Raw genomic sequence first — 27,931 nt, 5'->3', positions numbered from 1 at the left:
CTCAGCTGTGCAACATCTGGGATGAGAGGTACCTGGCTTCCTCACTATTTTCTACAACAACTTCAGAATCTGCAAACCTGAGATCCATACCAAGGAGTCCTTGAAGTGTGTACTTGAAAAGTCTGATTCCCCATGCTAAAAAAATTATCATTTTTCCACCTTTATCAATAACCTTGCAAAGTCTGTTCCATTCATTAAGACCCTCTCTCTTATCATAAACCACATCTCCCGATTAAAACTGGTTTCAGGTGGTCTTTCCTTAGTTGTTAAGGCTCGTCAAATTCTGAGACTTTGGTAATGAAAGTCTTCTACCTACATGAGATTCATTCAAACACTCCGATAAATTAGAACTAAGTCCAGCTCCTTCCCAATCTGACTACTTATTACTCCCTAGAGCTCAAATCCTCCAACCCTGGCAATATCCTTGTAAATCTTTACTGAACTCTTTCGAGTTTCACAACATCCTTCCGATAGGAAAGAGACCAGAATTGTATGCAATATTCCAACAGTGGCCTAACCAATGTCCTGCACAGCTGCAACATAACGTCTGAGCTCCTATATTCAATACTTGGACCAATATATAATTTGTATTTCAACTTGTGATCCTTGAAACCAGTGCGTTTTGACTAACTCCTTACCTGGGCCGTTGCGTTAATGTCCTTCCTCCGAAACACACCATAGTTCAAAGCCACAGCTGTATTATCATTGATGAGTTGAAGGACCTTCAGACCCACCATCTGAGCAGCATGTATGACCGCCCGCCTCTCTGCCTGATTGAAGTATGCTGGCACAGTGATTACGAGGTCCTTAATAGGCTGCTCTGCAGGACAAGGGTAGAACGGGTCAACAACTGTGAAAAACAATCTCTAGGGAGTCACATCAAAACATACTCCTACCCAAAGATGTCAAGTTACAAGCATTGTGTGTGACAGTGTTTTAGAAGTGATTTTAAGTTATTTTACACATCATTCAAGAATACACAATTAACTTAATTTATTGAATTCAAACATTGTTTAATAAATTGATGAAGCTTTGTCTGTGGTTGCCAAGTCATTAAGTTTACTCCTCAGAAGTGGATCAGATTTCAGCAGAAAATAACGTTTGGAACTAATAGAAACAGGCTACATAAAAACAATTACAAAACTTTAAAACAAGAATTTATTTAGGCCTTTAAAGTACTAGCGGTCAGAAACAACTGGCAATTTGCAGTGTTAGGAAGGAACTTGGGCATTGGAATGCTGTACATGTTAAACTATAGAAGCAGGAAACTTGCTCTTGTGCACAATCTCCAGCGAGAAGAAAGAACCATTTAGAGTCATAATGATACACAACATGGAACAGACCGTCCAGTCCAACTCGTCCATGCTGACCAGATATCCTAACCCAATCTAGTCCCATTTGTCACATATCCCTCTACATCCTTTCTATTCATATGCCCATCCAGATGCCATTTAAATGTTATAATTGTACTAGCCTCCATCACTTCCTCGAGCAGCTCATTCCATATACATACCAACCTCAACATGAAAAGGTTGCCCCTTAGGTCCCTTTTAAATCATTCCCCCCTCAACCTAAACTTATGCTCTCTCATTTTGGTCTCCCCCACACCAGGGAAAAGACCATGTCTATTTATCCTATCCATGCCCCTCATGGCTGTATAAACCTCTATGGCGTTACCCCTCAGACTGACTCTCCAGGGAAAACAGTCCCAGTCTATTCAGCCCCTCACTAAAATTCAAGTCCTCCAACTCTGGCAGCACCCTTGTAAATCTTTTTTGCACCCTTTCAAGTTTCACAACATCCTCATGTAGGAGACCAACCAGAATTGCACACAATATTTCAAAACAGAACAGGAGAGTCACTGGAATTGGTGGGATTATGACATGACATCAGGTCAAACCTTCAGAAGGGAAATGTATAAATTTTAGTGGAAATTGGGCCGACCTGCAAAGTCCTGAGCCAAGGTTCTGGAGTAATTCAGTACCATCCCTAGGATCTCCTCAGGGGAATAATACAATTCACTGTAAAGACAGAGACAGACAATTGTTTATTAAATATTCAGTAAGGACTTGATAGTGCACAGTTCAAAGTATAGACAGAAAGAATGAAGGCTTTTCTCAACAGCTTTTGAACAAGTGCAGCTTGACCAGCATCAATAGAAACAGCAGTGACAGCTGTCAACCTGAGAACACAAAGGAAAGATTGCTGGCTGTGGACGTGGATCCTAAAAAGGGTCAAAAAGAATCTGAAGATTGAGACACAAACAAAGCACTCGGTAGGTTAACTTATCACGTGAAGTGTCTCTTTCAGCAAAGTCATTACACCGACAACAAAATCATTTGTCCGGCTTGTTAACTGTCTCGGTACTCACTCTGAAAACCTGAACATCACTGTCCCCCGGTGATCAGCTGCCACCAGCTGATGTTCAGGGAAACGCTTCCTGTACAGATCCACCAGTGGGTTTTCCATTCGCTTCCCGAGTAGATCCTGCAAGTAGCGAGCCACGACTTTGGGGTTCTTTGCCGCCTGTGATATACATCAAAAGGAAGCTTACAGAATTCAACGCACTCATACCAAAAAATCTGCTCTAATCAGGCTGCTGTGTTTGAATACATCTTTCAATGTCGACTGTCTGCATCACAGTAACCATGAAGTGCTTTGGGACATCCACAGGACATGAAAGACATTAAATAAAACAGCTGCAACATTAAGACATAAATACACGATCTGAACTCATTAATAAGGGGTGGTACTAGATAGTTACCAACAGAAATGGAACTGCACCCCTGCCACATCCTGCAATGTAGCAGCAGAAAGGAAAAACAAAATCTGCTCCTTACTCCCTAAATGCAAATATAGGTGGATCTCTCACTCAGTTACCTGACTCCAACCTATCAGAGAAACTGAAGTCTCACCATGGCTATTGCACTGTCCCCAAAGAGTCGCTCATTTTCTTTTAAAGCAACAGCAACTGGAGTTTTCCTCCTCGATTCTCTGCAACAACCAAAACACACCCAGCTCAGTATAAACACAATCAGAACTGGAAGGTCACATCGGTAAACTAGTTAAGGAGCACCTACTTGTTTAAGACAATCTCCATGGGCACTCCTGGCTTCACAATGGCAATCTTCATCCATTCACTGCCCAAATCCACAGACATCACTGCTACCGAATCTGTATAAGAGCAGCACATGTAAAGAGAAGCTACCAGACTGAATGGAGGCGAGCAGAGTCAAGGAAGAGGGTTGTGTGCGTTTTGAGAACCAGCTTGGTCTTTTGAACTTTCTAATGATGCAAAATAAGTCATGTCCCATCAACTGGCCAGCACCCTGAAAATCAGATGACTGAGCAAGATTAAAGATTCCAAGCACACTATAGTGGATTCTGTGTTTGAAATTGCTGAGTCATCAACAAAAACCAGAGTGTGGTGGCAATGTCACTGGACTAGCAATCCAGAATCAGTGGCTAATGCTCTGGGAACCTGTTCATTCTCCATTATGGTAGTTGGTGGAAAAAACAATTTCAAATAATGTATAATTCTAAAAATGTGAAATGGAGTGCAAATCCCAGTAAAAGTGATGATTGTTGTAAAAACCCATCTGTTCTCTGGGAAAGGAAATGCACTGTCCCTACCTGGTCTGCCCCACAGCAATGTGACTAACTTAATTCTTCTGAAATGCCCTAGCAAGTCAGTCGGTCATGGGGACATAGAGATGGGCAACAACTTGCTGGGCATTCTAGAGGCCTACATCTCTGGAAGAATACATTTGAAAAAAGTAACAGGCAGGTGAAGGTTTGAGCAAAATTTGGGGACAGAGAGAATTAGCATTAAAAAAAATTATCTTCCTGCTCATCACCCAGGAACTCTGCAGGTAAGGATGGTCTATCAACACTCATTAAACAGACATTCTATTAGATTTCTGGACCAGCATTTGTAGCATAATTTTCCTTAAGGACCACTGTCCAGAATAAGCCTTAGGGGAAAGCAATACTTCAACTCAGAGTTTTGGTCCAATTGACAGCCAGAAGCATTGAGTGTGAAATCCCTCTCCACTGCAGTGTAAACTCTAAACACTGGTTCACACATCACTCCATCAGAATCTACACAGCTACAAGATTAAACTGTCTGGCTCAGCTCGTTCTAACATCTTCCAATGGAAACCGCTCACTGCTCAAAGCGCTATTTCTCTTCCAACTACACTCAATGCATGTAAGTGAATCACTGTCTCTACCACTGAGTAAACAGTATTTATTTTTATTGATAACCTGCTGTGCGTCAAGACATGTTACAAATAACACTTATTTTGTACATAAAAAAATGCAATACCAGCTTGACACTAGCGGAATGTTAAATTTGTTTGAGGCGTTTGCAGCTAAAGCTACCGGAACTTAAATTGAACTTTGATCAGACCACATTTAGTATTTGTACAACTCTGGTTGCTAGATTATGAAGAAAGGATATGAGCAGAAGGCAATCTGCAAACAACACTGGCTACACTAATCAGGAACAAAAAAAAGGCTGGGTCTCTTTACACATGTAAGGTGAGAAGGCAGAGAGATGACCTAATAGAGCACTTCGATACACCAAAGGCATCGATAGTGTCTTGGTTTGTGGCAAAGAAACCATAAATTAGTTACTAGTACACCCATATGGAAATCAGATGAAACATCTTTACCAAGTGGTGAGAAAGCAGAACTCACTATTACAGGGAATAGCTGAGACTAACAGTGTAGAGCAAATAAGTATATAAGGGACAAGGAAATAGTGTTAGAGTAGCATTACTATCTGCACGGACTGGTTGGGTTAAATAGACAATATTGATGCCATCTATTCTAAATAGACTAGACTTTCTGCATCCTCCCCTCACCCACCCATCTCCTAATTAACAAATGAGATTCAAGCATGTCAGCATACCACAGTAAAACTATCAATTACAGCAGCCAATCAGGAGCTTAAGCCACCAACAAAGCCATGTTCCAAATGCACCTGACTAAATTGCAGTGTTTAAAATACAACCAGTTCTGACATGTATTCTTGCATAGATTTTCATGAAGATGATCAAATTACAATATATAAATCAGAAAGATATCACCAACAGTACTTCACTGTCAAGCACATGTCTGCAATCAGGCTCCTAAACTCACAGTCCTCAGATGACTGCTTTGACCAAGAGTTCAAATTGCCCACAGGGAAAATTACAGATCAAATCTTGTAGCAACATCTTTGTTAAATCCAAGTCAAACTTACCAGTGTGTAAGACCACGTGTGCGAGGGTGAAACATAACATCATCCAAACTGACAGTCCCATCTTGCTGCCCATTGTAAAGGTTCACCTAGCGAGGAGAAAAAAAAGGCAAGAGTCAGGTTGTCATACAATCTCCAAGTTTCCTAACAGTTCAATGGTATACTCTCAGTACAGTAGCTCCTGTAGCCATATCACATTACATTTGAGAAAAACAAATAATACAAAAGGAGTTGGGCAGTTATGATCCCAAACAATAAACTGAGATCCAATGGGATCATACAATTTGCAGAAAGTCCCCAAGTTACAAATGTCTGACTTACAAACGTCCATACCTCCAAACCAACCTCCAGCTTCTCATTATTAAAAATTGTTAAAAATCTGAAGTTATATACAATGTTTCATCCTAACAAACAGGAGGGCTAATTAGCCCGAATCTGTTCTGACGTACACACAAATTTGACTTACCAACAGCTGAAAAAATGGAACTCGTTCATAACCTGGGAACCTTTTGTATTTACTCAATGTGCTTTGGGCATAAGTACCAAAATTGCCATGGGAGTCACAGGACAAGACAAATCTAACTTGATATACATTTACATACACTGCACAATTACCTCTGATGAGTGCTGGCAACTCAAACACTTAAAATCAGCCAGAACTGACGACCACGTCCCCAGTCATGAACACACAAACACCAAATTATTTTCTTCTGTTCCATCTTCAATGACACTTAACTTGCAATTGCCAGCTGCCAAGTTATCCATTTGCAATCTCTTATGTACATAGTCACATCCTTCCTAGGAAACTGTCTGTTTATTTTTTCTTCACATCTCCTAGAATACAAGCAATTATACCAAGGCATCTCACTGGAGCTTTTTCTCTGCTATATACAGGACAACACAGGTGACTTTGGCAGCAGGAATTTAGGAACTTACTTTAGCAACAAGTGAACATACATCTGAAGCAAAACGGTCCAAGACACTTAGGTGTCACAGTGAAAAACTAAGGCCAGCGCAGCTGACTGCCATCATGTGAAACTGAAATGATCTGTTCTTGAATAAAATAGCGATTTAACCAGCTCGTTGCAGACTCAGTCCAACATTATCCATCACTGACATTATAAGGCAACATATCAACTCAACTTAAAACTTCATCCACCCTGAAAAGAAAAACCTGCATCATTTGAACATTGCAGATTTTCCCCACAGTGTGTGTTTTGGTGATAACCTCTCCTCCCAAAATTAGGAATGCAATTAACTTACAATGGTATAACTAAATCCATTAATGTTGATTCACAGAAAGACTTCTGATGTGTGCCATCAAACTAAACACTAAAATCAGTCAGCAGAACTGAGAATCAGTTTCTGGAGTCCAAGAAACTACTTCATTCCAAACATCTCAAAGCATTGGACTCATGTCACTAATTACCTCCCATTGCTGGTTATAATAGTGTAAAGACCTCAGACCCACAGGTCGATTTATAATAAAGTTATGAATGTTCTTCCAATTTCCAGTAATAGCACCACTGCTACTTTTCTTGAACAAGAATAACTTGCAAAGTAGATTAGATTTGCTACAGGGCCTTCAGCCCATCAAGTCTACACCAACCCTCCGAAAAGTAACCCACCCAGACCCATTTCCCTCTGACTAATGCGCCTAGTGCTATGGGCTATTTAGCATGGCCAATTTACCTGACCTGCACATCTTTGGAATGTGGGAGGAAGCCGGTGCAGGTAAATGATGAAATAGTCATAAACAACTTACCACCATTTATGACATTATAAAGGTAAATCAAACAAGCGACCGGATAAGGAGGACACAACAGATGTCATCAGCTGTGATTCAGTGGTTGGTTGTTTGCAGTTGGAGAGTTTAGAGTTCAAATTCACTTTAGAAACTCATGTACGTATTTAGGTCAGTATGAAAGAAGCGCCGCACTGCTGGAGGGACAGCACCAAGGGACCGTTGCACTGTCGGAGGCTCACTGCCGAGTGAGTGGTTCACTGTCAGAAGGTCTGTCTTTCGTGTCAATGCAAAAGATTGTCCAGTATCATTTTGAAGAGCAGGGAAGCTTGCCTGGAAATATGGCCTAGCTTATACCTCAGCTTTTTACTATCTACATCAATGACTTAGATAAGTGAACTGAATGGAGTACATTCAAGTTCACTGATATGAAAGCTGCAAGGAGGATTCAAAGAAACTGCAAAGTTAAAATAGATAAATTTAGGGCAGGCACGTTATCCATTTCATAAACAGTACAAAGTCTTGCTGCAACTGAACATAGTTTTGACCATATTCTGCAGTGTTGACCATATTATCTAAAGATGATTATTTGACTTTAGGAATGCAGTGAAAGTTCACGGGAATATGGAGTTATCTTACATTTAAATAAAGGACTAGAAGATTGAGTTCATGCTCCCGAGAGTTTATAAGATAAAGAGATGATCTGACTGAAATAAAATTGTGTGAGGACTGGATAGTGTGGAGAGGCTGGAGCTGGGGAGGCGGGCTCAGTCTCTGGGATCTCCAGCCTGAGCCCCTGGGCGCTCAGTCCTTATTGTGTGGGTCAGGGGTCAGGGGGCTGTTTGGGATCTCGGGGAACCTGCTGAGCTGGGGGCAGGAGGAGGGGGATCAACCCCGATCATAATGAATGGGGGGACAGGCTGGGGGGGGGGGGGGGGCTCGGGAGAGACAGGCTCGGGGGGGGGGGCTCGGGGGAGACAGGCTCGGGGGGGGGGCTCGGGGGGACAGGCTCGGGGGGGGGGGCTCGGGGGAGACAGGCTCGGGGGGGGGGGGCTCGGGGGGACAGGCTCGGGGGGGGGGGGCTCGGGGGAGACAGGCTCGGGGAGACAGGCTCGGGGGGGGGGCTCGGGGAGACAGGCTCGGGGGGGGGGCTCGGCCCGCTCCTGACGCGACATTCCCCAACTCCACAGCCCGGCCCCGGGGAGGGACACAGCCCGGCCCCGGGGAGGGACACCCACCACACAGCAGGCCCCGAATGACCCCCCCGGGAGGCCTGGCCCCTTCCCCCCGGGGGCTCTGCCCACACTCACCGGCCGGCTCCGGACTGTCCCTCCCCCTCCGTGTCCACCCGGCCCCTGCCTGACCCCGGCCCGCGGTGCCAGGACCCCCTCTACCCCCGGTGCCCTGTCGGCCTTACCCGGTCTCTCTGCCTCTGACCGTCTCTCCCTCGCGCTCCCTCACCGGCTCCGGGATCAGGCCCCTCAAGAACGCGGCGACCACCGATTGGTCCACCTCACCACCGATCCGCCGGCGCCCCTCTCGCCGATTGGCTCACCCCGAGGGGGGCGGGCGGACGGTGGGATCTGGCTCGCCTATTGGTCCACGTCGGGAACGCCAATGATACCGGTGAGGCTGCAAGAGGGAACCTCAGGCGGTCAGCCCCGGTGTGTTAGGAGGACTGCCCCCTGGTGTCAATCCCACAATGAGCTGCAGAGCATCAGCGATTCCCAGGCACAAAGGCCATTCGGTCCATCAAACCTACCCTGCCTATTTCACTTAGATTAGATTACTTAGTGTGGAAACAGGCCCTTCGGCCCAACAAGTCCACTCCGATCCGCTGGTGTCTTTAATGCCACCCCTCAAAGACCTATACATTCCTTTCTTAAGATCACTATTGAATCTCTCTCCACTCTTTCATACAGAATATTCTAGATCACAATTACTTATCCACATAGGTGTGAGAGACCAGCTGGTCCAGCATTTATTCCCCATTCCTAGTTGCCCTTGAATTGTTGGAGGTGAAGAGCTATCTTCTTGAATGGCTTCAGTCCTCAGGCTGAAAGGACACCTTAATGCTGTGAGGGATAATATATTTCCTGAATCAGATGGCGTGGATTTTACAGAATTTGCAGAGATCCCGTGAACCTACTGCCCTGTTCTTTTAAGTGGCAACAGGTTTAGAAGGGACTGTCGAAGGAACCTCAGACAATGCCACCAGCAATTTGTGCCAGCGATGAAAGTAGTGAAAAGGGTCAATCATGCAGGCAGGAGATGGAAAGCTTCTCGAGTGTCATAGGAGCTGTACTCATGCACGCAAGTGAGAAATATTTAATCACACTCCTGCTGTCTGCCTTATGGGTAGTAGATGGCTATGAAGAGAATTGTCTGCCCTCTAATGTTTATTCTCATCAATGGTAGGCCCTAAAGGTGTTGATAATGAGGAAAGTGCAACTGTTGAATGTCAACTGGCAACTATTTTATTCCTTTGGATTGAAGATGGTCAGCATTTGGCAAAGGTGTGGCAGTGTTTTTACAACATACAAAATGGGCAGTACAGTGGGTTGGATTCCCATCTCAGGTGACTGTGCAAACTCCACACAGACATTCTCCCTGCATCAGGAAACCCGGGTTTCCAGCCAGGTGCTCCCATTCCTCCCACAATCCAAAGATGTACAGGTCATGCTAAATTGCCCATAGCATAAGGTGCATTATTCAGAGGTAAATATAGGGGAGGGGAATTGATTTAGTAGAGTTACTCTTTGGAGGGTCAGCATGGACTTTTTGTGCCGAAGGTCTTGTTTCCAAACAGTAGGGAATCTAATCTACTCTAAAAATGCCCTTCAGCCCATCATGTCTGCACCAATCAATAAAAAAATTAGAGTAGAAAGATGCTTAAGAACATAGCCTCACAGAGTCAGATGTACAGCACAGAAACAGACCCTTCAATCCAACCCATTCATGCCAACCAGATATCCCAACCCAATCTAGTCGCACCTGCCAGCACCCAGCCCATATCCCTCTTAAACCCTTCCTACTCATATACCCATCCAGATGCCTTTTAAATGTTGCAACTGTACCAGCCTCCACTACTTCTTCTGGCAGCTCATTCCATACACATACCACCCTCTGTGAAAAGGTTGGCCCTTAAGTCTCTTTTATATCTTTCCCCTCTCACCCTAAACCTATGCCCGCTTTTCCCTGGGGTGGGAGACAAAGTCTAGTTCTGGACTCTATTTATTCTATCCATGCCCCTCAATTTTATAAACTTCTAATCAGGTCACCCCCTCAGCCTCCAACACTCCAGGGAAAACTGCCCCAGCCTGTTCAGCCTCTCCCTATAGCTCAAATCCTCCAACCCTGGCAACATCCTTGTAAATCTTTTCTAAACCCTTTCAAGTTTTACAACATCTTTTCGATAGGAAGGAGACCATCCTTGTACACAATATTCAAACAATGGCCTAACCAATGTCCTGTACAGCCACAACATGACCTCCCAACTCTTGTACTCAATACTCTGACAATAAAAGGAAAGCATACCTTGTGGAACACCACTGGAAACTGGCCACGATTACAAAGCTAGTTTCTGATTTATCTCAAGTTTCTCTGAAAGCCATGTGCTTTCACCTTCTCAGTCTCCCATGTACAACATTTTTAGCAAAGCTTTTGACATCCATAAAAACTGCATCAACTGAACTTCCCTCATCCATACACTAGATCATATTTTCAAAATATTCTCTCAAATGGGTTTGATATATAAAAATAAACTCAAAAGAAGGGATACCTTTCACTGAAGCAGATGACGTTGAGGAATGATCTTATTGGAGGTTTATAAAATTATGAGGAGCATAGGTAAAGTAAATAGTAAAGGTCTTTACCCTAGTTGGGGGACAGGGGTCAAAACTAGCAGCCATAGCTTTAAGGTGAGGAGAAAGATGCAAAAAGGACATGACCTACACTTTTTTTTAAAAAATTGTCCCTCGTGTGTTGAGTGGACTGCCAGAGAAAGTGGTGGATGCAGGTACAGTTAGTGTTTGAAAGACATTTGGATATGTTAACAAGTAGGAAAGGTTTGGAGGGATATGGGCAAAGCGCAGGCAAGGGGGACTGGTTTAATGTGGTCCAACCAGTCCACACTGACCATGTTCCCAAAAGGTCTGCTTCCATGCAGAGACTCTAAACATGTTAGACATGACCTCCCTTTGACAAAGCTATGCTGACTGTCCCTAATTAACCCATCCCTTTCTGAGTGGTTAATTCACTCCTTCACAATTTTCGCCAATAGTTTCCCTGCCACGACAATGAGACTTAACAGTCCATGATCTCCTGGCTCATCACCACCATCTTTCAAAATGGTGAACTACATTAGCCATCTTCTGGCACTTCCCTTGTGGCCAGAGAGTAATTAAAAATGTCTGTCACAATTTCCTGCCTCGTCTCCCACAGCAGCCTGGGATGCAATTAGTCTAGGCCAGGGGATTTGTCTGCTTTTAAGCCCAACAGAGCCCCAATTCCTCCTGATTTCCTACCTCAAAACAGTGTAAGTTCCTCACAGTCTCTTTCCTGAATTCAGTACCTACAATCCCCTTTTCCAGCAAAGACCAAAGAGAAATAATCATTCAAACCCTTCCACTATCGTGCGGCTTCACATACAGATTCCCCCTTGGTTGCTAAGGGGCATTATTCTTTCCCTCTTTAATTTATGAAGATATCTTCAGATTCTCCCTAATCCTGTTTGCAAGTCCTTTCTCTTGTCCCCTTTTTGCTCTGAATGCTTTATGTTCACTGCTGTAGTTCCTCAAGGACCAGAGCAAAATTGCCTGCTTTGAAATTACTAAAAGCCCTGCTCTTCTTTATCCAGTCTTCAATTGTCCTGGACAGTCAAGGTTCTCGGAATTTATTGCTGCTACATTTCCCTTCAAAAGGGCACTTTCTCCAGCTTCTTTTTGAATGCCAATTGCTCAGGTGTAGGCTTAGTCACAAGGAGCTGCTTCCAGCCTGTGTCCAGATCCTACTTTGTTTTAATAAAATCTGCCATCCCAATCCAAAGTGATCTTTTGCATGCCCTCTTTCCCCTTGTCTGGAAGGAATCTGAAACTGTGCTCTGGTTGCCATTGTGCCCCACTGCCACATCAAACACTTACCCGGCTTCTTGCCCCAGACCAGATCCAGCATTACACCATCCCTGTTAGGAATGCTACGTATTGACACAAAAACTTCCCATGGATATATTTCAAGGAATTCACCCATATGAAAACCTCGAACACTGAATATTCTAATTTATGTTGGGAAAGTTGATATCTCCTGGTTTAAATTACCTGATCACTTACACACCTCTGAACCATCTACATCTGTTTCCCACTGACTCTTTTGAGGGCCTATTATACACTCAGTAAAGTAACTGCCCCTTTACATTCTTAAGTTCTATCCAACAAGTCTCATTTGAGAACCCCTTCCAATATATCCCTCCTTAACAAAAAGGAGTAATGAAGCAAGGTTTTGACTCTCATCCCCCCATCAATGCAGTGCACTGGATCATAAAGAATCAGGAATCATCTGCCATTCAATAGGATCACAGCTGATTCAACACTGCTGTCCACTTTCCTGCCCATTCCCTCGTAGTGAAAAGCAGCAGCATTGTTCTTAAAGAATGGCAAACTTATCTTCAAATGGAGATGGACCACAAAAGGACACATTACTACAGAATAGCTCCAGGATCATTAAAGCATTCCTCTGTTACAGGTCATTACTTTTCCTTTCTTTCCAGTTAACACGTCATATCTAAACCACTGCTTCTCAAACTCAAAATTGCAATAAATCATTTACTTTATAGGCAGGCATTGGCCACAAACTCAATAATCAGAGCTCTTGAATCTCACTAAAGGAAGGAACAAACTTAAGCTAGAACCCATTCAGTCCCTTAAGAGTGGTGCTGGAAAAGCACAGCAGTTTAGGCAACATCCAAGGAGCAGGAAAATCAACGTTTTGGGCAAAAGCACTTCATCAGGAATAGATTCCTGAGGAATAGATTCCTGATGAAGGGCTTTTGCCCGAAACATCGATTTTCCTGCTCCTCGGATGCTGCCAGAACTGCTGTGCTTTTCCAGCACCACTCTAAGCTAGAATCTGGTTTCCAGAATCTGCAGTCCTTGTTTTTACCTCAAGGGACAGAATGGCCTACCACTGTTCCTGTGTTCAATCACATGCTGTCTTGATATCAACAGCAGTCACTCTCACCTCTGGAATTTAGCTCTTTTGAAGAGCTCAGGCAAAACAAACTGAGTAAAGAGATTATTCTTTTGCAGGTACCACTTGGTAGCTCTGTTGATGACAGAGACCGGACTGAAAGCAGTAACTGCTTTCCCATACACAGGACATAACTGGGCAATTTCCCACAGTGCATAGGTGCCAGGACTGTAGCTGTATTGTAACAGCTTCGTTGGGCGCACAAGTGTGGAACAAGTCTTTTGAACTACTGCTGGAACTTCTTCAGTACCCAGTACCTTTAGAGTTTTGATAGCTTGTGGAATTAATCAAATTGATTGAAGACTGATGTAATGCTGGGGACATCAGGAAAGCCAAGATGGATTGTCCATTTAGCATGTCCTGCATGCAGATGGTTGCAAATGTTTTAGCCTCGCCTTTTGAACTGACATGCTGGATTTCTCTGTTGCATTTGCAGAGCCTCTACTATTTGGCTAATAGTCAATTGTCTGATCACCATCCATGACTGAATGTAGCAGCTTTTCAGAGCTTAAATCTGATGTATTGGTTGTAGAAATAGCACAGATGCTTCTTTTACATGCTGCAAATACTGTGTGGCACACTATAAACTAGACATGGCTTCAATGCTTCACCTGTACCACAAGGATGAATGAATTCATAATTAGAATATTAATGGGAGAAAGCAATTTTCTTGAAAAACAATGTCAGGGTAAAGGGACTAACTTGTTCAAAAAAAACCTTTGGCTCACTTGTATAGAAGCTGTGCTTTTAACCAATTTGTATAAAATATAGAGGAGGAGGATTGTGCTGCAGTGATAGTATCCCTATTCTGAACTAGGAGGACCAGGTTGAAGTCCCACCTTTTCCAAAAAGGTATTAGTAACATCTCTAACAGGTTGATTAGAAAATAAACAAACATTAGAAAAAACATTAGTTTTGAAAAAGTCGTTTGAGAGACATAACTGCTTTATTCTGGTTCTTTTGTTATTACAAATTTAGAATTAAAAGGAGATACAGTATTTCAATGCTACTTTCTTTTATCAAACTACCTTGGAAATAAAATACATTTTCATTCTTTGAAAGCCTGTACAATCAATCCAATGAATACCTAGTGATGTGCAGAGATAGTAACAGGAAATGATGAGACAAATTCCCAGCATCCATTTCTTTGGTTTTCTTCAAAAAAAAACTTATTTCCCCTCTCTGCCCTGAAGGTACAAGAACATCACCTAGCAGCTAGATCACAGGACTTACCAAAACAAAGTATTTCACATCCTCCCCCAGCATACATACACTACTTTACGCAGAGTTTGAGCTTTCATTGCATGGGCTGAAGAATTTTTTCCATCATGTCCACACTGATTAAGCATTTATTTATTCTAATCCTATTTTCAAGCACTTGGTATGCTATGCTGTTTGAAGCGGTCCTCAATGCTTCCTAAATATTGGAAGGTTCACTATCCTTTTAGGCACCGCGTCCCAGATGCCACAACTTTCTTTTCTCTTCAGATCCTCTAAGGCCCCTGTTTTGTTTTTACATTAAGACTACATCCAGTAATTACTGGGCCTTCAATTATGGACAAATTTCTCCCTGTGCTCCTGTAACTGTGTTCCCCCCCACCCCTCAACTCACTTTTTGTCATCCCAAGGAAATTAACCCCAGCCTATTTAAACTCTCTTCACTGAACTGTTCCAGTCCAGGAAACATCTTGGTGAATCTCCTCTGCACCCTCTCAAGTGCAGTTACAATTAGGAATAGTACCATCCAGAAAAGGGACAGACCTAAAATTGCTGTGGCCCATTTCACTATCCCCAGCAATCCCAAATATGAGCCTCAGGTATCCAAGGGTTCCTGCAGTTTGAAGTCTTCGGGTATTTGGTGAGCAGTTTGGAGTACTTTTAACTAGAGTCAAGAATTAAACAACATTTGACTAACAATCTCAGGAATAGTTTGTTAATTTTTGTTGCTGTTTATAATTAGTGTACAATGGATCATAAAAGTCATACAAGATCAAGAACAGCTTCAGAAGAAATAATAGAAGAAGTGGTTTTGAGAGAAGCAGCAGCAACTTTACCAGCACACATTCTTTCAAGACCTGGTTGCCCCTCATTTCCCCCATAAAATTACTTTATATATTCCTTTTGGCTCTTTCGCTTCATTTACTAAGCATTTTCTTTCCTATATTTAGTTTCTGCCTTCACCTAGAATGACAAGTGACTGATGGTAAATGCTGCTGATTGGTGACAGAATTGGAAGGCTCCAAATTAGTGACAATGTTGTCACAATTTTTCAGAACTGAGAGAGTAAGAAACTGGCTGGAAGCACAGCAAACAAAGTGAGGCATGTCTGGCCAGTGACCCCTGAGGTGAGTTGGTCGCCATACTCATCCAAGAGCTGCAGTGCCACGCCATTCGTCCATCCGAATCCCACCTGCGGGGATGCAACACAGCATTAGTTGTCAGACAGAAGAGAAGTAAATCATTCAGTCCTCCAAGGCTACAGTGAAGAAACACGTACCATAAGTGAGGGTTACAAGTTTAAAAAGGATCAAGAGTTCTTCATTCCCGCTGGGAAACATTCCCCAGTGCATCAAGACTCAATCTTATTTCATAAAGTCATTCCAAAATGCTTAATCTTTCCTCAGAGTAATCCCCTCACCCAGGAATCAGCCTTGTGGAACTGAGAGAATACTAAGCGTTATATCCCTCCTTGAGGAAGGCCACCAAAACTGTGCAATACTCTCGGTAAAACTCTTACTCAAAAAAAACTTACCCAAGTTTTATACTCCATGCATCCCCCATTTAAAAAGAAAACCTTCATCTTGCAGAGACACGCGAGGCTTGGAGTTCAGGTTCTACCCCCACCCTCCCCAGAACTCACTCAAGACCCCAGATGACAGTTCCCATCCTTTAATGTTAGCATGGACTTTGATAACCTGCGGCTCCTCCAATCACAGGCTTGCTGTAGATACTGAATCTGAGATTCAACAGCAGTGACAAATCGTGAAGCATCCGAATAAATTAGATGGGTAGAAATTTGAAAGGATAGAAGACTAGAGCACAGATTTTAAATTAATTGGCAGAGGCAACAAACAAAAACGTGTTTGTGCAGGAGCGGTTAGGATCTGGCTGAGAATGTGAGTGAAGCAGATCTAAAAGAGGCAGCAGCAAGAGAACGTCATTAAAGGAGTCTCTGAGACCTGGTGCAGACGTGGGTTGAATGGCTTCCTCCTGTGCCATAACAATTGTGACTGCAATGTCAAAAAGGGAAAACACCTTCAAACAATGCCATCAACTGACAAGTAGCAAAGCACTTTCTGGACCTCAAAAAATACCACGTGCCTACCTTTTGATTCGAGGTTTGGAAGGACTTGACCATTTTCTCCACAAGTGAAATATCATGATCGACTCATTGTGAATGACCATCCAAGTCTGACACCCAAATACTGAACTCCTATCCAGAGGTCAACCTCTGGGGACTTCACAACCATCCACATTATCAGCTGGTGTCATTGACTGAGCTGTTAACTTCAACACTGAACTACATCTTCCCTAGGCATACAAAATGTACACAGCATCCTGCAGAGCAACAGAAAGTCACATAGACCAAGATCCAATTAAAGTTAGTTTTGCTTAGTATGACCTTCAGACAGAATGCAAAAAAAGAGATGCCTCTGGAGAGGCTAGAGATACTGGGATCATTCTGTACAGAGGACAGAAGAGATAGGATAACAGTATGATGTTGAATGTATCCAAGTTTATATTTGGTTAGCAATAAGTGATCAGGAATAGAGTCTCTAAAAAGGTCAATAACCAGAGGATGCAGACTTAAGCTAATTGGCAAAATAATTTGAGCGAGAGCCACAAAGGATGCAGATTCAGTTGTAAGGGAATTATGAAAAAAAGGGAAGATGTTTGAATGGCTATTGAATGGAAAGAGCAGGGAGGATGGGTCAGAGAGCCAGCCCCTGGAGTTGGGTTACATTGTAAAGCATGGAAATAGGCCACAGAGAGAGACTGGCTGGCTGTGGGGGACACCAAGGATCTGACCACATTCAGTGTTGATTGATACTACTTAAGGTTCCAGTGGTTTGATCCACATTTTGCTCTGGCTAATATGCTCATCCCAACTTCTGCAGAACCACTGACAATTCAGACGTATTTAAATAGCTATGGTGAGTTATTAGAGGCACTCTGACCTGGACATCATATTCTCCACCACCACCTGGACTGCCATCCCCATTGACATCATACTGCAAGAACAAAAAATGCAAGTTAGTGGTACAGTCTTTGCTCTATAGCAGGAGGGGCAAATGTTTGAAAACCTTACAACTAACAGTTAAAATAAACCCAACATTAGCAGATAGCTTTTCAATTTACATCATAACCCTCAACCCACAGTGGTTAGCACTACTGTCTCTCAGGACCAGAGACCCAGGTTCAATTCCACCTTCAGATGACTGTCTGTGTGGAGCTTACAAGTTCAGCTTGTATGTTTCCTCTGGCTATGGTGGTTTCCTCCCCAATCCAAAGATGTGCAGGTTAGGCGGATTGACCATGCTAAATTGCCCCGTAGTGTGCAGGATGTGCGGGCCACAGGAAATGCAGGGTTATGGGGAAGGTAGGTTTGGGTCAGACGTTCTTTGAAGGAAGGATTAGTCAAGACTCTTTGGGCTGAATGGCCTCTATTTACACTCTAGGGATTCTGTGTTTGCATGAACTTCAGATGATCAGTTTGAGAACCCTGTCACACTTCCCTGTCTAGAGTGGGGTAGACTCTTCGTTAACAGTTCCTAGACTATGTCAACAGGTGCTTGCAAATTCCTTGCTCAGTCATTTGCATACACAACAATCATCCATTTCTATCACATTTATTCAGCCTCAGATTGTATCCATTTTATAATACAAAGAAAAGAAGAATTAACCCTCTAGAGATAGCCATGATTTTCATATCTCTGAACCCAACCAGCTTACTTCACGTCAGGAAAAGAACCAAGCTCCGAGCAGGAGGGAGCTGCGTTAGACCAAATTGAGAAGAACCGAATGTGTGGACATTCTGATTGCAGAACAACAGATGGTAACCATCCCTCAAAAAATAAAAAAACCCACACTCACCTTCTCAAACATAGCCTGATGCTTCTCATACAGTTGCCAGTTTGAGTGGATCCACTTCTGTGCTTGTTGGAATGCAATCCTCTGGCCTGCCTCAGAGTTGGACTTTGCCAGGCCTGGGTCATTTACAAAGTAAAACCAACAAATTGAACAAAGTTCAGATGATTTAATAGAGATTTGTGCCCTGTGTACAGGAGATATTCACAAGGAGATTGTGGACCCACAGACTAATATAGAATGTACACTCTGGTTCCTTCCCTAGTCCCTCAATAGCACAAAATTCCTCACCATTCTTAAACCACTGCCAATGCTCATTCTTCTCACCTTCCACACAGCCCATTAAAACAGAACAAGTTTGGAGTTGTGCAGTTTTTCCAACCTGCCACACAATATACACTGCGGCTGGGATTCGTGACCTCTTGTCCAGAGTTCTAAATGCTACAGGGATGTTCTCTAATGAAGAATGAACCCAACACTTCCTTGCACAGACCTCAGTACAAACAGCATCACTTCCCTGACTGGTCTCCTATTGAACCAGACATTTTAGCAACTTGATTGTTTCCATCTATTTTGGCCTTCACAAGGTATTTGAACTCTACCAAACCATCCATCCATCCCTTTCTAATGCTCTCCTAGGTAACCTCACTTTAACCTTTAATCATGGGCTTGTCCAAGACTCTACAACCCCCACACTTCTGCTTCAGTACTATGCTCGCTGACCTATAAATGATTGCCAAATCACTAACACTTTGAACTTAAAATTCTCCATGTTCAAATTTCATGGTCTCATCCATCACTATAACTATTAGGTAATTCAGAGGGGGCAGCAGGTAGCCTTGGTAATGGAGAGGTAATGTTACAAGCTCAACTCAAGGAAGGATGGGAAGTCAAATTTGTGAACAAACCAAAAAACAGTGGCTGGTAAGTGGCAGAGGACAGTGAAATAAAACAATTCGTTTGGGAAGAGAATTGTGGTACAGAGTGAAACTCAACCATAGCCTTTATCAAAAAGAAAACAAAACATCATGGTAGACCTTGGTGAGGTGGTATCAGGGTCACCAAGTACTTGGAAACAGATAACCAACCTTCAATCTGGTCAAAGATAGGAGGCAGCATTAGGCAAAAATGTAGGTATTATGAATACAGCCATACACAGCTATTTAGCACACTGACTGTACAAAACCAAAATCAGCTAATTGCAGCTATATTCGTGCTTCGGTTAGCAATGACCCACTGCTCAGGATCAGTCACCAATGGCTGAAATGGACGACTATCTCCACTTCGCCAGAATAGGAACACTCTGGGGTACCTATAAACTAATCAGCAACAAGAATATAAACCATGAAGTCAATGCCTTTTCCCACTAACAGCCACATTTATTGATTTTCTTTTTAAATTCTTCCTGTCTACCCCAGAAACACTCACCCTAACCCTGCCAATGAAAGGAGAGCAGGATTGATTTACCTTCAATGATCATCTGCTGCAGGGGTGGCCAGGCATTGGGATAGTCCCACTGCTCACCACTTGGCAGCAAGGATGTTGGGATTCCATTCTTGTACGACAATAGTTGTTGGCCCTGTGATAAAAGCACAGATCATACATGGTGAAAATCCTGCAACTCACTTACAGAACCGACCATTTACTGGCAACACCTGATATCAGTCACTAAGTTTCCATTCCAAAACATGCTGTGTTGACCAATCTTTGAGCCACTTAGAGATTTTGAGACAGGTAACCAAATGTCAATTTTGTTTTATAACAGGTCTCTGAAGGGTCATGATGTTTTAACACTTATTGCTCGTTTCAAGCAGAATACTGGAGAAACGCAGCAGGTGGAGCAGCATCTGGAGAGACAAACAGCTGTGTGTTTGACAAAACTCTTCAGCAGTCAGTCACAGATACACAGCACAGAAACAGACCCTTTGGTCTAACTTGTCCATGCTGACCTTATATCTTAAAATTAATCCAGTCTCATTTGCAAACATTTAGCCCATACCCTTCAAAACATCTTTAATGGTAAGGTGTTCAAGTCCTGCCCCTATTTGCCTTTTCGAAATGCAGCATCTCACATTTACTTAAATTAAACTTCATCTGTCACACCTCAGCCCATTGGCCCATCTGATCAGGATCCAGAGATAGCCTTCTTCACTATCCACTACACCTTCAATTTTGGTGTGATCTGCAAACTTACTAATTATTCCTCCTATGTTCACATCCAAATCATTTATATAAATGATTGAAAGCAGTGGACCCAGCACCAATCCTTGCAGCTCACTGCTTTTCCTATTCGTATACCCATCCAGATGCCTTTTAAATGTTATAATTGTACCAGCCTCCACCACTTCCTCTGACAGCTCATTCCAGACACTCACTACCCTTTATGAAAAAGTTGCCCCTTAGGTCCCTTTTAAATCTTTCCCTTCTCACCGTAAACCTATGCCCCTCTAGTTTTACACACTTCTACCCTGGGGGAAAGAAAGACCGTGGCTATTTATCATATCCATGCCAGTCATGATTTTATACACTTCTATAAAGGTCATGCCTCAGCCTCCAACGCTCCAGAGAAAATAGCCCCAGTCTATTCAGTCTCTCCAACCCTGGCAACTTGCTTGTAAATCTTTTCTGACCCATTTCAAGTTTCACTACTTGTTTCCTATAGCTGGATGACCAGAATCGATTGCTGTATTCCAAAACTGGCCCTGTACAGCCACATGACCTCCCAACCCCTACACTCAATGCATTGACCAATAAAGGCAAGTGGACTAAACACCTCCTTCACTATCCTATCTGCAACTCCCTTTCAAGAAACTATGAATGTGCACCCAAAGGTCCTGCTTTCAAGCCAACTTTGCATCCAAATGGCTAGATCTCCCTGGATTTCACGTGATCTAACCTTGCTGACCCATCCAATATGGGAAACTTGAAGTCCACACATATAACATTTACTGCTCTTGCCTTCAAACTTCTTCGTCTCTTCTTCAAAACAAAACTTAAAGAGAGACAATTTTCCACGAACAAACCCATGTTTACCCCTAATCATTCCTTGCGTTTCCAAATGTGTAATCCTGTGTCAGATTCCCTCCAACAACATACCCACCACTGACATCAGGCTCACGGGTCTATAGTTCCCTGGCTTTTCTTTACCACCTTTCTTAAATAATGGCACCACATTAGCCAATCTCCAGTCTTCTGGCACCTCACCTGTGGCTATCATCGACACAAATATAATCAGCAAGGGGCCCAGCAATTACTACCCTAGCTTCCCATAAAGTTCAGAGTTACATTGGATCAGGTCCCAGGGATTTAATACACCTTTGTGTAAAGACATCCAGCACCACCACCTCTGTAACATGGACACTAAAATTTCAATCTCTCCAAGTTCTTTGGCTTTCATATCGTTCTCTACAGTAACAGCCTACAAAATACTCATTTAGTATCTCAGCCATTTCCTGGCATGGAGTTGGATGCTCCAGCAGGAGCTAGTATGCTCTGCTCGTTCCCTCCCTCAGCCTCCCATACACAACAGCCCAGTGGCAGCCTGTGGTCGGTCAGACAGACAGTGAGGAGGCTCCCTGAGCAGGTCTGCCGCACAGAGGCCTTGGAAACAGATTGTGAGGTTTGCCTTTTAACTTTGTTTGTTGTTTATCTGACTAAGGGTATAGTGCAGCTATAGGTAACTTTTTCATTTTTTTCTATTCTGTAACTAAGGATTGTACCTAGGTACTCTGTATCCAAAACTTGCCATATGTTGATGACATTACAATCGTGTAACTGAAGCTGGACCTAGGTATCTTTGGACCCAAGATGGCGCTGTAAGTAGCGATTTAGAAACTTTCATTGTATTCATTTGAGTACAGTGACAATAAAGTTAATTCAATTCCTGGGGGTTCCACACATAGACTGAGTTTTTGATCTTTAAGGGGCCCTACTCTCTGAGTTACTCTTTTGTCCTTAATGTATTTGTAGAATCTCTTTGGACTCTCCTTAACCTTATTTGCCAAAACCATCTCATGTCCCCTTTTCACTCCCTAGAGTACATTCCTACTACCCTTACACACTTGGAGGGATTGACTCGATCCCAGCTGTCTACACCTGACATACCCCTCCTTTTTCTTTACAGGAGCCTCAATTTCTCTAGCCATCCAGCATTCTCCACACCTCCCAGCCTTACCCTTCGCAGTAACAGGAACGTATGGTCTCTGAACTCTTATTATCCAATTTTCAAACCATTCCTTTACCTGAAATAGCCTTGCCGTTGAAAGTTCTTGCCCAATACCATAAAAACTGGCTTTCCTCCAATTTAGATCATCATACCAGACTTGAAACAATAACTAATTTCTCTCCACACATGCTGCCAGACCTGCCAAGTTTCTCCAGCATCCACAGTATTTTGTTCATATGCAAACATTTGGATTGTGCTGCTGCTGTTGGCGGCAGATGATTTGGTATCAACAGCCACTGAACTGTCATTAGCACTAAGATAATCAACTCTCCCAATTCAATGCACGTCAGTAATTTATAACAAAAATGACCCTCTCCTGAAAATGTCAAGTTTTTTCTGGAATACAGGTTTGATCAACAGTCGTTATTCATGGATTTTTCATTTGCGAGTCTTAACCAGCTATCAGAATGCAGATGACACTAAGAATCTAACCAAATCCCATTGTCAACAAACAGGTTTCTTACTAGAAAGGAAAAGTAGTAGTTGCATGGATAGTCATCTATGGTAAGAACCCTCTCTTTCCCCGAACAGCTGCTTGTCAAAACAAAGCAACTGAGGCAACATAAGGACCCAAATTGTAGACCACTTGGTCAGCCCAACAGAATCACAAGGGTCAGCTTTTCCAAAACTGCCAGAGGTCGTGTTGCCCATGGATCCAGAGTTAGTAGAAAGCATGATACGTGAAGTAACCTCTTGTCTCAGAGATCCTGGCAAGTGTCTTACTACTTTTTTTTTAAAAAAGGTGGGGATTAGAGAGAGAGTACAAAGAAAGGGAGTGGAGATTGGGGGTATTCACTCCTTGAAGGCCAAGAGAAACTTCATCCCCAAACCCCAATCCCAGAGTGAAGTATATTTGGGGCAGCTAGCCATTACCTCCAGGTAACGGATCACCATCTCTGCTATTTTTCCTGGCTCCTGCTCAACAAAACACTCAGCCCAGAGAGGAATCAAGTTGGAAGCATAGAAGGCAGTGTTGCTGTGGTTAGTTATTAAGTTGTAGTCAAACCAGACTCCTTGTGTTTCATCCCAGAAAACATCGTGTACAGCATCAATGCGATGCTTTAAGGCATCCTCATAGTACTGTGCCTTAGAAACATTACCTGAAAAATAAAGACAGGTGAATTAAGGATCACATCAGCCTGAAAGACTCTTGTACTGGGGCAAGACAGGAATGGTAGAAAAGTTTGAGATACCAATCACTGCCATTCGGTCCAATCTGTCCATGCAGACCAGACATCCCAACCCAATCTAGTCCCACCTGCCAGCATCCGGCCCATATCCCTCCAAACCCTTCCTATTCATATACCCATTCAGATACCCCTTAAATGTTGCAATTGTACCAGCCTCCACCACTTCCTCTACCAGCTCATTCCATACATGTACCACCCTGTGAAAAATATTGGCCTTTTAGTCTCATATCTTTCCCCCCTCAGCCTAAACCTATGGCCTCCAGCTCTGGACTCCCGACCCCAGGAAAAAGACTGTCTATTGACCCTCTCCATGCCCCTCAATTTTGTAAACATCTTGGTGCAGTGTAACCGAAACATTTCTCAGGGGACTTGGACTTCTGCAGTGGGCTGAATGTGAGTGCAACAGCACGCAAGAATCTGAATCTTACTATTTCTCCCTAATGCACTCAGCCGCCAAATGCAGGAGGTAATCAATACCAGGGTGGGAATATGCAAATAAAGTTACAAATGACATAGTTGTTCACTGGCAGCTTTATCAATGTATTAACAAATGTCACTTCAGACAGTGTAGCAGGTCAGTCAGCCTGGACAACATGGTCAAGTGCTGGAATGCGGCTTAAAAATGACATTGCAGCGCAGGTGACCACAGTATGGAGTCCTTGATTTAAACTGCCTTTCTATATGACCAATGCATTGCAACTCTCAAACAGAACAGATTGGGGATGTAATAAAACAAGAAAATGAATATTAGATTTTTATGCACTAGTCCATAGAAGCATACCAACCCAGCAGCTTGTGGAACATTGCTAGAATTCGCTCATTCTTGCAGAGGACAGAGTTCAGGTCAACAGGGAGGATCTGTGTGGTTTTTGTGTCTTTCAAAGTTCCATTATTCTTCCCGTTGGGGTCAATGAACCAGCGGGATGAAAAATCCCAACCAGACTCTGCTCCAGTTTTTAGCTCTATCCACAGGTCTTCTTGGGCAGAAGAGGACAAAAACAAAGTGTCATTCAACCATTATAAAGACAAGCTTTATTTTACCTACAGCACTCTGACTCAACTTTTAGTTTTAATGTGGCTCACCTGGGCATCAACACAAATTGCAGATTCACTGCCGAGTTTGGACTAGAGACTCTAACCACGACCTAACTGGAAACGCTCTCTACAGTGCCCTCAAAACACCAAGCTCATGCTGCACGGAGTTGGACACAGCACAAAGCTGTCTTAATCAAATTTTCTTCCAACCTCTTTTGGTATTAAAATGGATTTTTTTAGAATAAACATTACCTTCTGGGACTGCCTGAGCCAATTCAACATCCTTACTGTAGGATTCTGGCCTGTTTTTGAAAAAGGAATAAAATTTGAATAGAACAGTTGTGGATAGGCACAGCAGGTCAAACAGAATGATCAGATGAATATCTCCAGAGATTCCCAAGAACAGGCCCCTTCCAGAGTTGCTAGGCTTTGTCCTTGCCCAGCTTTTACTGCTTTTTTTGTTAAAGTAGTGAAGAAGGATTACACCCGAAACGTTGACTTCTATACCGCCTGATGCTGCTTGGCTTGCTATGTTCTTCCAGCCTTCTACCTGTCTATTTTCTTTTTAAAGTTAACTTGCATGCCCACGAAATGCTAGCATGAATTTAAAGTTGAGACGGTCATACAAAATGTTCATCTGTTCCTCCCCTAGTAAATCTGAGTAACATGTTGAATAAGTTAGAGAGAGCAGTTCACATCTGTACAAACCTGGGACCAGCTGCTTCAACAATATACCGATTCAGACGATGAGTTTTGCTTCCTACACTGACAGGCATGACTCTATTCTTCATCCAGAATTCGTACTCCTTATCCAAGAGATCAATACTTTGCCTGATTTTTAAAAAAAAGTTACATTTCATATTATTCAAGCTTGGAGATATGAACAGCAACGGCACTCCTCTGCTCAGGAGTTAGAGAGATTCAGTTTGCCCAAATTCTTTCACTGGGGTGTCCTCTGATAAGGCTGGTATTTACTACTCACTCATTGCAAAGTCACCCAAGAGTACGCCTTTGACCTGCTGTGATGCAGTCATACACCTGTTTGGCTTGCCTGGACATTTCACAGAAAGATTGATCCAGGATTTGAGTCACATACCCAGAGTAGGTATACACTGATAACTTTCCCTGCAGGATATCAGTGAGCCAGTTGAGGTTTTAAAACAGTCAGACAATTTACTGACATACCCATTTCATATCTTAAATAAAAATGCTCCCCAACGATGTCAATACTGTAGCACAACAGATGCTTGCTCAGTCCACGGTGCCCAGTGTAGCCTTGGAGTGGAAGAACATACTCAAAGACCAAAACAGACATTACATCACAGCTAACAGCTCACTTTAAGAAGTCTAGATCATTTGTGACATTGATGTAACTCTCCATCATCAACACCAGGAAGGGTGGCTGACTCCTGCGTTCATAGTAAATTCGCCCTCCATTTGGGATGAATTCAAATCTGGGAAAGAAAAATCAACAGGTTAAATATTAGTTATGGCATTCTTCTCCTCACCCCTCAAATTTGTGAAATGGAAGCTCACAATGTTTAACAGTAGGATTGATGGTAGAAGCTGCAAGGAGACCAGAAGCAAGAGTTCAAAAGTAGTGACTGGAGACTGTAGTGTCAGACTCACCACACAGATACAGACCCCTTGGTCCAAACCTGAACAAGCTTCCAACTAAACTGGCCCCATTTTGCCTGCGTTTCACCCATATCCCTCTAAACCTCATGAAAAACTGAAAGAATTGCAGATGCTGTAAATCAAACAAAAACAGAAATTGCTGGAAAAGCTCAGGACTGTGGACAGAAATCAGAGTTAACACTTCAGGTTGAGAGACCCTTGCTCAGAATTCCCTCCTAAGCCTTCCTTATTCACATCTCTGTCCAATAGTCTTAAAAATTTGCAACTATAAATGTATCTACCACTTCCTCTGACAGCTCAAACCATATACAAATTCCATCCTCTGGAAAGTTTGCTTCTCAAGTCCCTTTAAAATCTCTCTCCTCGCACCTTAAGTATATGCTCTCTAGTTCGGACTCCTATTCTAGGGGAAAACACACAGCTAAGCTCCACAGAGCTAAGAGGAGAAAAATAAAATCAAAACAAAAAAGAAAATGCAAGTGGTCAGATTTTAAACTTATGGATCAATTCCTAGCCAGGTTAAAAGGAACATCATCAATTTGGGATGATTTACTAACTGTCCCTCTCCAGAAAGTCAAAAATATTTGAGTAGGATATAGAATGTATGTCACACATACATTTACAGGAAACCCAGTGAAAGGTTTTATAAGTTGCTCCATCACAGCACCTACAACGACAGAAGTCATACATCACATTTAAAAGGAAAATTAAGACAAAGTTCATCACAGTTCAGTTAATGGCTCCTAGGCTCAGGGTAAGTCGATTAAGGAACAATGGACTACCCTGAAGATGCAGTCAGGATGAGCCCGCCATGCCGGACCACTGGAATACCTGGATACCAAAGATTGCCACACAGGGACAAAGCAGTCATATTTCTCCTTCATGTATTCAGGTCTCACGGTGGACCTGGAAACTCTGCCTAGCCTGTGATTGCAGGCCAGAGGCCCCACTCCAGGGCGTCTCAGCTCAGCCTGGCATTGCTGCCGCTGCTGCTGGAGGCCACTTGCCAGGCTTAGAAGAAAGCAAAAAAAAGAGCAAAGAGAAAAAGCAAAAGCAGGCAGATGCGAGCAGATGATCCTCAGGCTTCACCACCATCTTGGGAAAAAAGTGGGAAAGAAAAGATGGAAAAGGAAATGGGGTGAATTAAGAGAAATTAGGTACAAAGAAATTCAGTGAAATGAAAAACAGGATTAAAGGAGAAAAGAATAATTATACTACACAGCAAGGCTGATCCCTCACCAACATTACTGAAAATATCACATCTACAGCAGACCATTTGCTGCAATGCGAAGAGTTAATTTCATGTTCTGAAAGAGGGATATTGGACTTGAAATATTAACTGTGCTCTCTTCACAGATGCTGCTAGTTCTGCCAAGTTTCTCCAGCAATTTATTTTTACTTCAGATTTTCAGCATCTGCAATTACTAAGCTTCATTTCACCCTAAGCTATTTCATCCTAGTTTCCTTTGACTTCTCAAACATGATGCCTCTATTTAAAAAAAGAAATGGCTTTGATGTAGAAA

The 27,931-nt window shown here is 42.9% G+C and overlaps 2 protein-coding genes across 2 annotated transcripts in view; both read right to left on the bottom strand.

Annotated features, from left to right (window-relative positions):
- The window catches only part of hyou1 (hypoxia up-regulated 1), a 37,468-nt gene extending 28,972 nt beyond the window's left edge, over positions 1-8,496 (bottom strand). Inside the window, exons 1-7 of the mRNA XM_060846714.1 lie at positions 8,407-8,496; positions 5,249-5,334; positions 3,081-3,174; positions 2,916-2,994; positions 2,372-2,526; positions 1,945-2,021; positions 639-820 (exon numbers count right to left, since the gene is read on the bottom strand). Coding sequence (XP_060702697.1) covers positions 639-820; positions 1,945-2,021; positions 2,372-2,526; positions 2,916-2,994; positions 3,081-3,174; positions 5,249-5,321 — 660 coding nt within the window. The 5' untranslated portion in view covers positions 5,322-5,334; positions 8,407-8,496. The remainder of the gene's footprint in view (positions 1-638; positions 821-1,944; positions 2,022-2,371; positions 2,527-2,915; positions 2,995-3,080; positions 3,175-5,248; positions 5,335-8,406) is intronic.
- Positions 8,497-14,244: 5,748 nt separating this feature from the next.
- treh (trehalase (brush-border membrane glycoprotein)) overlaps positions 14,245-27,931 on the bottom strand; it is a 29,733-nt gene continuing 16,046 nt past the window's right edge. Inside the window, exons 8-16 of the mRNA XM_060847021.1 lie at positions 26,108-26,224; positions 25,479-25,601; positions 25,023-25,072; positions 24,521-24,712; positions 23,419-23,645; positions 19,788-19,899; positions 18,327-18,439; positions 17,411-17,464; positions 14,245-15,642 (exon numbers count right to left, since the gene is read on the bottom strand). Of these exons, the coding sequence (XP_060703004.1) occupies positions 15,502-15,642; positions 17,411-17,464; positions 18,327-18,439; positions 19,788-19,899; positions 23,419-23,645; positions 24,521-24,712; positions 25,023-25,072; positions 25,479-25,601; positions 26,108-26,224 (1,129 nt within the window). The 3' untranslated portion in view covers positions 14,245-15,501. The remainder of the gene's footprint in view (positions 15,643-17,410; positions 17,465-18,326; positions 18,440-19,787; positions 19,900-23,418; positions 23,646-24,520; positions 24,713-25,022; positions 25,073-25,478; positions 25,602-26,107; positions 26,225-27,931) is intronic.

Source organism: Hemiscyllium ocellatum, chromosome 29, assembly GCF_020745735.1.
Source record: "Hemiscyllium ocellatum isolate sHemOce1 chromosome 29, sHemOce1.pat.X.cur, whole genome shotgun sequence".
Classification (NCBI taxonomy): domain Eukaryota; kingdom Metazoa; phylum Chordata; class Chondrichthyes; order Orectolobiformes; family Hemiscylliidae; genus Hemiscyllium; species Hemiscyllium ocellatum.
Note: the sequence above shows the minus strand (reverse complement) of the source record. Positions and strands in the feature narration are given on the sequence as shown.